This window comes from Belonocnema kinseyi, chromosome 9, assembly GCF_010883055.1.
Source record: "Belonocnema kinseyi isolate 2016_QV_RU_SX_M_011 chromosome 9, B_treatae_v1, whole genome shotgun sequence".
Lineage (NCBI taxonomy): Eukaryota > Metazoa > Arthropoda > Insecta > Hymenoptera > Cynipidae > Belonocnema > Belonocnema kinseyi.
The window spans coordinates 40,016,089-40,028,896 of record NC_046665.1 but is presented as its reverse complement, the minus strand read 5'-3'; the positions used below and the strand labels follow the sequence as shown (position 1 = coordinate 40,028,896).

General features: G+C 31.3%; 1 protein-coding gene across 2 annotated transcripts in view; it reads left to right on the top strand.

Moving 5' to 3' along the window:
• Positions 1-11,490, top strand: part of LOC117180908 (aquaporin) — a 32,735-nt gene extending 21,245 nt beyond the window's left edge. Inside the window, exons 4-5 of one of the 2 annotated variants that reach the window (XM_033373522.1) lie at positions 4,773-4,979; positions 10,297-11,490. In XM_033373522.1, the coding sequence (XP_033229413.1) occupies positions 4,773-4,979; positions 10,297-10,338 (249 nt within the window). In that variant the 3' untranslated portion in view covers positions 10,339-11,490. Of the gene's footprint in view, positions 1-4,772; positions 4,980-10,179 lie in introns of both variants that reach the window. The other variant, XM_033373524.1, reaches the window with a different exon arrangement.
• Positions 11,491-12,808: the final 1,318 nt, after the last annotated feature.

The window sequence follows — 12,808 nt, the reverse complement described above, 5'->3', positions numbered from 1 at the left end:
CACTGAAAAATTCTCAAAAATATTATTTTTTGACAAAGTTATATGTATGTTGTAGAGAAGGGTTGATTTTATAAGTTAAGGGTTGAAGCCCAAAAATCGGAGCGGATATTTTCGAGGAGCCCAAAAATCAGAGACAACATTAACACTAGAAAATTCTCAAAAATATTATTTTTCGACAAAGTCATATATACGTGGTAGAGAAGGGTTGATTTTATACGGTAAGGGTTAAAGCCCAAAAATCGGAGTGGAAATTTTCGAGGAGGCCAAAAATCAGAGACTACATTGACACTAGAAAATTCTCAAAAATATTATTTTTTGACAAATTCGTATATACGTGTTAGAGAAGGGTTGATTTTATACGGTAAGGGTTAAAGCCCAAAAATCGGAGTGGAAATTTTCGAGGAGGCCAAAAATCAGAGACTACATTGACACTAGAAAATTCTCAAAAATATTATTTTTTGACAAAGTTATATACCATACGTGGTATACAAGGATTGATTTTATTCGTTAAGAGTTGAAGCCCAAAGATCAGAGTAGGTATTTTCGAGGAGCCCAAAAATCAGAAACTCTACTGACACTGGAAAATTCTCAAAAATATTAATTTTTGACAAAGTCATATGTATGTTGTAGAGAAGGGTTGATTTTATACGTTAAGGGTTGAAGCCCAAAAATCAAAGTGGATGTTTTCGAGGAACCCAAAAATCATAGACTGCATTAACCCTAAAAAATTCTCATAAATATTAAGGCATATATAACTATGTATAAATGACTTTGTCAAGAAATAATATTTTTGAGAATTCTCTAGTGACAATGTAGTCTTTGATTCTTGGGCTCCTCGAAAATACTCATTCTAATTTTTGGGCTTCAACCCTTGACGTATAAGATCAACCCTTCTCTACCATATATAGACGAATTTGGCAAAAAATAATATTTCGTGAATTTTCTTGTGTTAATGTAGTCTTTGATTTTTGGGCTCCTCGAAAATATCCACTCGGATTTTTGGGCTTCAATGCTTAACGTATAAAATCAACCCTTCTCTACCACGTATATATGACTTTGTCAAAAAATAATATTTTTGACAATTTTCTAGCGCTAATGTAGTTTTTGATTTTTGGGTTCCTCGAAAATATCCACTCCGATTTTTGGGCTTCAACCCTTAACTTATAAAATCAACCCTTCTCTACCACGTATATACAACTTTGTCAAAAAATAATATTTTTGAAAATTTTCTAGTGTTAATGTAGTCTTCGATTTTTGGGCTCCTCGAATAGACCCACTTGGATTTTTGGGCTTCAACCCTTAAATTATAAAATCAACACTTCACTACCACTTTTATACGACTTTGTCAAAAAATAATATTTTTGAGAATTTTGTAGTGTTAATGTAATCTTTGATTTTGGGCTCCTCGAAAATACCCACTCTAATTTTTGGGCTTCAACCCTTAACGTATAAAATAAACCCTTATCTACCACGTATATATGACTTTGTCAAAAAGTAACATTTTCGAGAATTTTCTAGTGTTAATGTAGTCTCTGATTTTTGGGCTCCTCGAAAATATCCAGTCAGATATTTGGGCTTCAACCCGTAACTTATAGAATCAACCCTTCTCTACCACGTATATACGACTTTGTCAAGAAATAATATTTTTGAGAATTTTCTAGTGCCAATGTAGTCTTTGATTTTGGGCTCCTCCAAAATATCCACTCCGATTTTTGGTCTTCAACCCTTAACGTAAATTGGTTGTTGGTGCGTTTAAGAGCCCAAAAACAGCCCGAAATTCTGACGTGTTTGATTTTTGTTGTCTTTCAATTTTTATACAGTGGAGGTGCTGACTTGAATCAAGCCAGCACCTCCACTCAAAATTTGAATTTTCACAAAAAGTAGCGGAGCCCGAAAGTCGGCAATACAGCCCAAAAAAAACCCAAAAAAGCCCAAAATTCTGACATGAAGAAATTTGGGAATTTCGTTTGCGGAGGTGCTAGCTTGATAGACCTGTAAACACCGAGCAGTAGATACATCTTGTCACACACTGTGAAAATAGAAATTAACAGTGTCGATCTAAGTTAACTCTTCAAATCACATAAATTCTTAGCGTCTTTTCATACTAGATGGAACAAGCGAAGGAGAAGATCTTTTTTCAGTTAAATTTGATTTTAACATTTTTTAATTCATAGCTCCATCTAGTTTGAAAAAAAGTAAAGAATTTCTGTTATTTGAAAAGTTAACTTAGATCGATAGTGGTGATCTCTATTTTCACGGTGAGTGAAAAGATATGTCTACTGGTCGGTGGTTACCATCTCTAATAGCCCAGAGGAGCGAAAGAGAAGATCTTTTTTCAGAAAAAATTTAATATAAAAAATATATTTTAATCAAGAAAAGTTTATTTATCACAAAGTTTGTGTCAATACTGCCTTCTTTTCAGTAAACAAATATAATTGTCCTGGAATAAGTTTATCATTGAAAATAAATTATATTATCAAAACTGAGAAAAATACCACTTACAATGTTTTTTTCTAATGCAATTTTTCCGAGAAGTGTCAATGATTGACTTTTATTTATTAAATTTTGAATATTAATTGTTTCAATGATTCTATAGACTTCTATAATGATATTTGGAATTGCTTGTGCGACATATTTTATAAAAGGAGATACGATTTTATTTCCCTTATGAAAAACAAGTGTTAGTAAGTATACACAGAGAGGATTTTCAAGTGATTAATTCACGGAAGCTATGATCTAAAAGCATATAATTCGAGACCTGAGAGCAAAGAAGCAGCGTGGCCTAATGCCTGAAACTTCGATAGCTATGTTTTAAAAGCATGGTTTTCGAGATCTTCGTTCTCGCGTCAAAGAGTGGAAAAATCAAGGAGCAGTAGTGTTGCATAACGATACGAGGTGCTCGGTTCTCTTTTTCATTTTAGTCGCTCGAGAGGTATTCTCAAAAACTGAGAATATCATTCTCTCTTTTGTTTGTATCGTCCCATCTCATATCATTTCATCTCGTTCCTCATTCGAGCTACCAGCGGAAACGCCATTGACTTAAATGTAAGGTTATCAAATTTTAAAAATAGTTGATAAAAATGTCAATACACCATGTACGTTCCAAAAAAAGTTGTATTTAAATAATTGCTGTCCAAAAAATATCTTTCAGGTAAAAGAATATGACTCTGTTATCCATGAATATTGTTCCAACTGAAATTTAAACTATGCATTATAATTCTGCTTTAATAATAAATTATTTCCAATATGAAAGTACACAAATTTGAGGACTTTTTCTGGTTTATAAAGTCATCAGTAAAAAATCTTCATTTGAACGTTCAGAGATTCAAGCACATGTAAAACGGTCTTTTTTAAGTTTATTTTTGCAAAAAGAAAATTATTTTTTAAATAAAAATTTCTTTCAAACATTTTAAAAGATCCTAAAATATTTTAAATTCCGAGTAAGATTTCTTCAAACATTTTTTAATTCTGGAGCTATGTAGAAAATTCCTTATGATCCTTTAAAATATCATAAAACCTTACAGGTCCCACAAAATTCTTTTAAATCTTATGAAATTCTTCAGAACTTTATGCAATTTTTTTAACTAATAGCTCAAAATTATTTAAATCATTAGAAATTCCTTGACATTTATTAATTCGCTTAGAAATTACTTATAGCTTTTTAAAAATCCTAAATTCGAGCCCTAAATATCTTAAAATCTCTTTAAAAATCTTTAAAATTCCTTAAAAATCCCCTTAAAACTTTTTTATTTATATTGAAACTATTTCAAAGAAATAATAAGAATATATCTCAAAAGATAAAAAAAATCTTCATTAAATCCCGATTCTTAAATACGACAATTGTTTTTAATATTCTCTTAATTTTATTATTCATGTGAAACGAGTTTTTAAATATCCCGCTTAATAAATCCGTACACATTATTATAATTATTATTGAAAAAGGTGTGTACATAAGGCTTTTTTGGCCCCAGGAATCTACAATTGGAGAATAATTTTCTTTATGCATCAGATTTAAGATATAGCCCACAAGGGATCATACAGAAAATAAACTAAGGAGATAAAAAAAGGATTATACTATTGAAAATCATAGTTAGGAACCTTAATTATTAATAAAAGAAGTAGGTATATAATTTAATAGAAATACACATTTTACTCTGAATGCTACGGTTTTTGTGCCTCATATATTTACTTTCATATTTTATGACACTACTAATGACATTTGTTTTTTTACGAATGTTAGTTTTGACACTGACAAGGCAATTGATCGAAATGTACGATCTTTCGAGAAGCTCGCTTATATTAGATGATATGAGATGAGATTTCATAAAAAAAGACGAGAGATTTTCTCGTTGTTTCTCATTTCTCGTATTTCTCGCTCAAATGCAACACTAAGGAGCAGTGCCGTGAATTTATCTCCGTGTAGGATCGTGCACTTTTTTTGAGAAAAAGTATTAGATCTCAAATATTTAACATTTTTTGCACGTACATTGCGTCTGATAAGGGACTTTTCTTCAGATTTATTTTGTATATTAAAATCCAATTTTGAAGTGCCGCGTTTCAATTTTAATAATTTTTTTTACAAGTATTTTTAAAAACTGAAAAAGATTTTTTTTTAAACAAAACGGTTTTCTCATTGTGGAATTTCTATCGGAAACTTCTAATGGATCATAGCATTTTTTGAAGGTATAAAGGTTTTTGAAATGCCTCTTTTTCAAATTTTGGGCTTTCTAAGTTTGTAGAAAATAGAAATTAAGTGATATCTTGCATTTCAGGTGGACCGAACTGGACCTGGAATGAACCCAGCGAGGTCATTGGGGGCCGCTGTGGCTAACGGAAAGTATGATGACCATTGGCTTTATTGGGTTGGACCTATTCTTGGAGGAGTTGCAGGTGCCTTGATTTACACTCATGCACTTGGTGCAGCGAAGGAACAGGAACTTCCGAGATCTTATGCAACCGTGGACACGGAAGAGAAGGAGGTATACAACACTACGAGCATGTAAAAGAAAAATATCGATTCACGGCAAATGCATGTGTTCTATCAGTATAAAAAATTAATTAAAGAAAAACTCTTTAAAAAATTAAACCTATAAAGAGTTCAAAAGTAAATTTTTGAAAAAGACGCGTCGTAAGCGTGGAAAACAAATTTCATTTTAGTTTAAATATAATTTTTTGGGATCATTTTTCTTTCAATGTTCGACTTTCACTCATTTAATTTTAAATAAGTTACATTAATATCTTTCTAAAAAAAATTATAAGGCCATCAATAACAAATAATACTTCTTTAAAAATAATAACAATTATTATTAATTTTATGGGAAATAGAACACTTGTATTTTATTTTATTTCAAAACTGAAATTTGCCCTTGGTAATTTTTTAATTGAATATCATTCTGTCGAAGCTCATACCATTTTTCATTTAAATAAATCAAGTAGTGGTTTTAGTATTTATCTCAACAGGAATCTTATTAGTTCCGAAAATATAATTTCAATGTATCTACCTCTCATTAATATAACTTTTAAATGAAGACCACACTCGAAACGAACTAATTGATAGTAATTCCTGATATTAAAATTTGAAAATCAATCTTTAATTCTCTTAACATATTAACTTTATGATTATTCAGTAACTAAAATCAATTATCTCTGATGATATCCTTGCAAAGTTTGCTGTCTCGCGTTTAATTTAGTGTTGACGAGTGTATCTCTATACATAAATTCTTAAGCGTTTATCATAAACTAGCTTTCTAGCTTGCTCTTAAATTTCAAGAAAAATAATTTCTTACTAGAAGTTTCAATTTGCTACTTTAAAAATATTTAATTTATTTAAAATTTGTTAATAATTAATAAATTGCGGTTCAAGAGAATTGATAAAAAAATGTTTTATATTTTATTTAGCGCCGCTAAGAAAACGAATCTTCGAATCCAATGTTAAAGAAGAACTTTAAAATCTAGCAGTGAGATTAAAATAATAGATATAAGTATATATATTCAACTTTTGTATACAGAGAATACCAAAACACTTGAGATTTTATTATATTACCTAGAATTCCATGAAAAATCATTGATTGTAATATACTTGAACTTGGTTCAAATCTTTACAGTAATCTTTTTATTATTATTTGCAACCGAAATATTAAGTAGCACATTAAATTTGGTGTTTTTTGAACCACCCCATGTTGCAGATAAACGAATGAATCTGATTTGATTAGGGCGATATCGATTCTACAAAAAATACACTTTGTACCGATAATTCTATACGTATTTAGTTCCACTTAAATTATTTACAATAAAAAGAATTTAAATATCCTAGAAATTATCATAAAACGGAATAAAGTGAAAAAGTTGAAAAAACTCCCTCAGAAATTAAAAACTTTCCTTTTTTAACAAAAAATAAATTTTCGATTTTCCGGCAGTTTATGTTACAAATATTTCGTGAATTTGAAGCAAAATAATCACGAAAATTATTCAAAATATATTGTTAAAAAAAAACTAGAATTTTTTATTAAACCCATGTGCTAATACAGATTTTTTTACGGTTGGGGGTTGTTTAACCCTTGTAGGATCCAAGATCTCCTTGTCCAAAAAACTTGAGAAATAAATCAAAGTTGTTTTTTCACCAAATGGCAGCTATTTCTTGGGGGGGGGGGGGAGGCAAATAAAAGGAACAAAGATTTTTTTGAGCTACATACAAGAATTTTATTATTTTAAAATTTTACAGAAAATTAAAATAATTGGTATTATAGAATATAATTTTTCTTGTTTTTATAAATACAGACAAATTTATTGAATTTTGCAAATTTAAGTTTAGATTTATGAAATATTTACAAGACGTGTCCAGTCACTATTCAATCATTTTCAGCGCCTACTTATTAAAATATCAATTACTCAAATATTCAGTGCAAAGTGCTTTGATAATTAAATCGAATTTTGAATAAACTGAAAATTCAAAACAATAATAGATTATTCAATAACATACTAAATTTAAAAAGTTGATTTGTAACGTTTTATATTACAAGTAGTCAGACCAATAGTTAATGCCTTTCATTAGAGATACATATATACGAGGGTGGGTTGAACAGTCCGTGAAAAAATGAAAACCTACTTAATTTTTCACGACAAACCATTTTCATTTTTCAACTTAGTCTCTTTTCAAGCTTATACATCTTTCAACGCTGCTGCAGTTTCTTGATCCCGCCCAAATGATAGGATTTGGCCAATTTTGAAAAATAGGCATTCGTGTCCGCAATCGCCTCCTCGGTTGAATAGAATCTCTTTCCCGCCAGCCATTTCTTCATACTGGCAAAAATGTCAGAGGGATCCAATATGGATAATAGAGGGGATGCGGAATGATTTGGAACCCTACACGGAATTTTGCAGCCACAATTGCAGAGGAGTGAGCTGCTGTCTTGTCGTGGTGTCACAGGATTTTCTTGTCGGGTTGCCAAATCGTTTCAATCTCCAGCCCGGAGATTGTTGGGATAGTAGACTAATCTTTCGATCCGGAGATTTCTCCTAAAACTCTACTTTCTTGTGGGCCAATCATGGAGTTTTTTCTCAACCCGGTTTTAGAACGGTCTAATAACAATGCACAGTATATACCTGTAGTAGTTTTACTCTTTTTCAAATAATCGATGACGATTTTTCCTTGCAAATCCTAAAGGAACGTCGCCATTACCTGCCCGGCTGACGGAACGATTTTCGCCTTCTTTGGTGCAGAATCCTCTCTGACAACCCATTTTTTGGATAGCAGTGGGTCTCTGAGTTCGTTTCGAAGTAGAAACGGACCTCTTTTTTGTATCACCACAGGTTAGAAAAAGAGGTCCGTTCGATTTTCGACAGGGTCCCAGGAGTTCTACTTACATAGTAAACTGCATGGGATTCTTTTATGAATTTCTTTCTCAAATTACGATCTGAGATAGGATGGGAAATATTCTGTGGTTTTCCACGTGGGTTCTAATATGAATTTCGTTATGGAAACCTATGAATTGTTAATAGATGAAATCCTACATGGGATTATAACTTTTTTTAAGGGCATGTGGCACAGCTAAACACCTATATTACCGACCTCACTTTTTCAGTTCACTGAATGTTTTTTTAAACCTAAGAAATTTTTTTATAAATAAAATATCGAGCTGAAACTTTGGAAAATGTATTAGAGTACAATAAAGTACGTTTAGGTACTGCATTTCGGTAGGAACTTCACTGAAAATTATTTTATCTTTTTTCTGAACCTCGACATTTTTTGAACGTTCCAACTTTTTTTATACATAAAATATCGGTCTCAAACTTTGAGAAATGCAAGAGCCGAAAGAAAACTACGTTTAAGTACAAATCTTAATAATAAAAGATGTAAAAAAAATTTCAACCATCAATTCCATCGACCTCGTCTAGTGGCCGTCAGGGTTCTTATTTTCGTGTACAACGTTACCGGCTGATTCCGATGGAATTGATTGTAGAAATATTTTTTTTACATCTTTTATTATTAAGATTTGTCCTTAAACGTAGTTTTCTTTCGGATCTTGCATTTCTCAAAGTTTGAGACCGATATTTTATATATATAAAAAGTTTGAACGTTAAAAAAATGTCAAGGTTCAGAAAAAAGATAAAATAATTTTCAGTGAAGTTCCTACCAAAATGCAGTACCTAAACGTATCTTATTATTACTCTAATACATTTTCAAAGTTTCAGCTCGATATTTTATTTATAAAAAAAGTTCTTAGGTTCAAAAAAACATTTAGTGAACTGAAAAAGTGAGGTCAGTAATATAGGTATTTAGCTGTGTCACATGCCCTTAAATGAAATATATTTTAGAAGTTTTAGGTGCATAGTTGGTAATCTTAACTTAACTAGTAACTTTGATAAAAATCCATAATAAGAACTGCTTTATATTTCCATCCTATATTCCTATCTCACATTGGAATTTCAGGAAGGAATTCAAAAACGGATCCCATATGGGTTCCCACAGGGGTTTCAAAGCAGTTTACTATGTAGGCTTTTTCAGCAGGGCACTATTGTTTCTTGGTCTCAGGCGTATGCACTGAAGTTTCGATTGAAGCCAGTTTCAGACATTGCTTGCTTGCCTTGACATTCAATCGAGCCCGTCAGATCGTAAAAAAGTCAGGGCCGTGGGTAACATTTCCTAATATTACGCAATATAAGTGTGGAAATGCGCATATATTTATGTGGAAAATACAGGCGACTTTCTCCTTCATACCACGTTCCTGATATTTCACGCTTGATTGACCACTCTCTCTCAACCCGGAGGGGTTCCACTCGAGCAGAAACCGCCGCGGCAGCAATATTCGGAAGGCGTAAATCGAGCCTACTTCAATCGAAACTCCAGTATATATTTGTGAATCCATGTTTCAACCGCGGTGACGAAACGACACCTAAAGTCCCGTAAATTTGGCTGAAAGAGCTACAAGCCATCCTTGACACACGTCACAATATTTCGTTTTTGGTCAACTGTGAGCAATTGCGGCACCCAATTTGTGGATAGATTTATCTAAGACTACCAGATGGGTCGATTCGAAATCCAGAACACTTAAAAAAAGCTCCAAAAAAAAGAGGTCATTGACTTCATTTCATTTGACGATACATAGGTTGAATTGTGTGTACGGGTGGGGGGAAAATGTGTCTCAAAAAGTTTTCACGGAAAATCGGCTGCGTTCTTCACTCCATTGGGATTTTATTAAAGAAAAAATTCTCGCAATTGGCGTTCAAAATCAAAAGATTTCTCGAAAAAGCTGGTACCAGTACATGTGCTTCTATCATCCATTACCATAACGTGGATTTTATAAATTATTTCATCAAATAATGTTTGACTAACACACAAAATTCGCTTTCCTCCATTTCTGTATTTAACTGGCTCGATTTAAATGAACGCCAAACTTAGAGTAATAGACTGATCTGGCTAATAATTTGGTGGTTATTCCTCCAAGAGATGCTACTATAAAAAATAATTTCGATACGCACTAGCGGTGCCACGACACGGACTTTTCAACTCACGCTTGTAATAAACAGTAAAATAACTAGAATGCATTAATGCATTTTCCCACTTTTATCCAATATTTCATCCTATACAGATTAATTTTAAAGATGGAAGAAAAAATAATTATTAAAATTTGTACGTAATTATGAAACTCGTAAATACTGTCATACGTATCTGCCCCACAGCGGTTCGAGTACATAGACAGCGGACGTGGTGGCCTTTAGGGATGAGATCAAAAAATACAAAGAGAATTGAGGAGCGTGCCTTTTAAAAACAGTCGAGTCATAAACGTTATTTTCCAGCTCCAACGGCTCAACAGCAAGAAGGGCACTCCACCTGCTTGAAGCTTTAACTACAGTTAATCTGCTGCATCTTTATTTACGTACCTTTTAATCGGGCATAACCTGCATGCTCCTTTCGTCCGCCCATTCAACTTCCTGGAGAAGACTTCTTCCAGGTTTTACACATCTTACGAAGAATTCTATTTAAATTTAGGACTAAAGATTTAATACGACAAAATCGATCTTTACATAATTTTTCATAACCATCCCTGTCACTCCTAATTAAACTGCGAACTTCCCTAAGCATATCAATGCACATATAATACTTGTTCTCTAGATTTGAATCAGTGGGAACTTACTGATTCAAATTTTGAGATTATATAGTTCTATAGTGCAGAGATGCGTTTCTTTCCATGTTTAAGAGCAAAATGAATATTTTTTATATAAAAATATATTAAGTGATCTTAAAGAAATTGATTGTATTACATTTGTATGAAAATTGCGCTCAGTTTTGTGAAAAAATAGGATTTTTCAAAACTATTGATTGAAACTATTTAGCAATATTTCGGTCAAATTAATGATCTATCTTTGCCTTTGAGAACTATAATGTCTTAAATCAATTAAGTAAATGAGTATACGCATATATTTTATTCATCTGTATTAAAATATATAAGTAATTATTTAATTTATGTATATTTTTATATTAACATATAAAAACAGCTTCATACTCCAAATGCGTGAATTTTACAAAGGAAACGATCAATAAAACGTTTCCCTTTCAGTTTAAGCCACATCAAAGCAGAGCCATCTTGTGATGGCTCTTTAAGTTATACTGTCAACAGTTATAGATTTTTTCTGTAGCCTATTATCTACCGGAAAATAACATGCGACTTTTAATTCAAGCCACTGTAAATTTAACCTCCTCATTGATCTGAATGTGCACATTAATGTACCAGCTGACTGCATGAGAGTGATCTCCATAATTATCAGCTGCTTAATCATTAATACTGGATTCATTTTGTATTTCTTTGACAATGCATACATTCAACCGTACATCTCCTATCGATAATTTTCGTTAGAATAATATTTATAATTAGAGGATCGACTATTGTTTTACTTCGCCATAGTCTAAGTTTAGTATTATATTTATGTCAGATTAAATGTATGTTACAGTGTGACGTTCTATGCATAATAAAAGAGAAATACTTTGTACAATTGTTCCATATTTATTTCTGGAATTACAAAGGATTCATCAAATTTCTAAATAAAAGTATTTAGATAGTAATAATATTTTCCTTAAAAGAAGTAAAAATATGTAACGCACACCTCTCTTAAAAAAGGACTGAAACATGCTTTGAAAATTTTAGAAATTGTTGATTCAAAATTTCCAAAATTGTCAAGTTATGTTTAAATTATTCTTCTTTCGCCTGAATAAGAAGATTAAGGGAAGTCAGAATGTGGAAATAAGAAATTTTGTAACATTTAACATGTACACACACACACCACACTTTGTATTTGATACAGAGTTGCAAAATCTTTCGATTAAGCTTTGCATGCCGTTCTTTTCTATCATAGCATAATTAAGTCTAATCTGTAAATTGAAGTTGCTGAATAAATATTGACGAATTAAACATGATTATGAAAATGCAACCGCACTAAGACGAACTGAAAAATATATTTTTTGAAAACTTTGGACATTGTGAAAAAGTAAAATAAAATTAAAAGTAAAGTATCCCATCATGATAACCAATTTTGTCAAAAAGGAACCTAAGTAGCGTTTTAAGCTAAATTCTATTAAATACACAACAAGAGCCTATTTCATGTCCACTATCGAATTCTGCAATCAAAAATATATTAATAATCTCTAATTAATCTTAAAATTGATTACAAAATATTATGACTAGTCGAAAAAGGATCTATGTACGTAATTTTGAAAACATTTGCTGATATTAGAGTTTAAAGTATAACTTATGATAAAAATGTCGTAAGCTTAATAATAAAAAAACCTTCAGCAAAGAAAAATTCCAACTAAATCATGATTTGTATCTCATTTTCGAAAACGCATCTATGAACCATAAAATCAATAAAAAAATTCAAAAAACGTCACTCGGAAAGAATGCTGAAATAACGTTAAATAGTTTCAAATAATTTCCATTTTTCTCTGAAAGCTTTTAAATTTAGCATAGTCAAAAAAAAAAAAAAAAAAAAATAAGGAAAATTATTCAGAAATTCTAGCAGAAAAATTGGTCAGATGTCGTTTCCTTTGTAAGAACTTTTCTTATAAATTTTATTGCAAATCAAGAATATTTATTTAAATTTAAGCCAATTAACTTTTTAGAGTTTTTCTCAAATTGAGGTTTTATTATAATAGAACACTATTTCATCATACGTCAAACCACTGCGAACATTTTTGTATTAACAAAACAAATTTTAATATTGCCAAATTATTTTCAAAAAACTCAATTCTTCTGGGGATTAAGAATGATATACAAATTGATTGAAAAAAACAGGTTATCCTGATAGTATACCACAA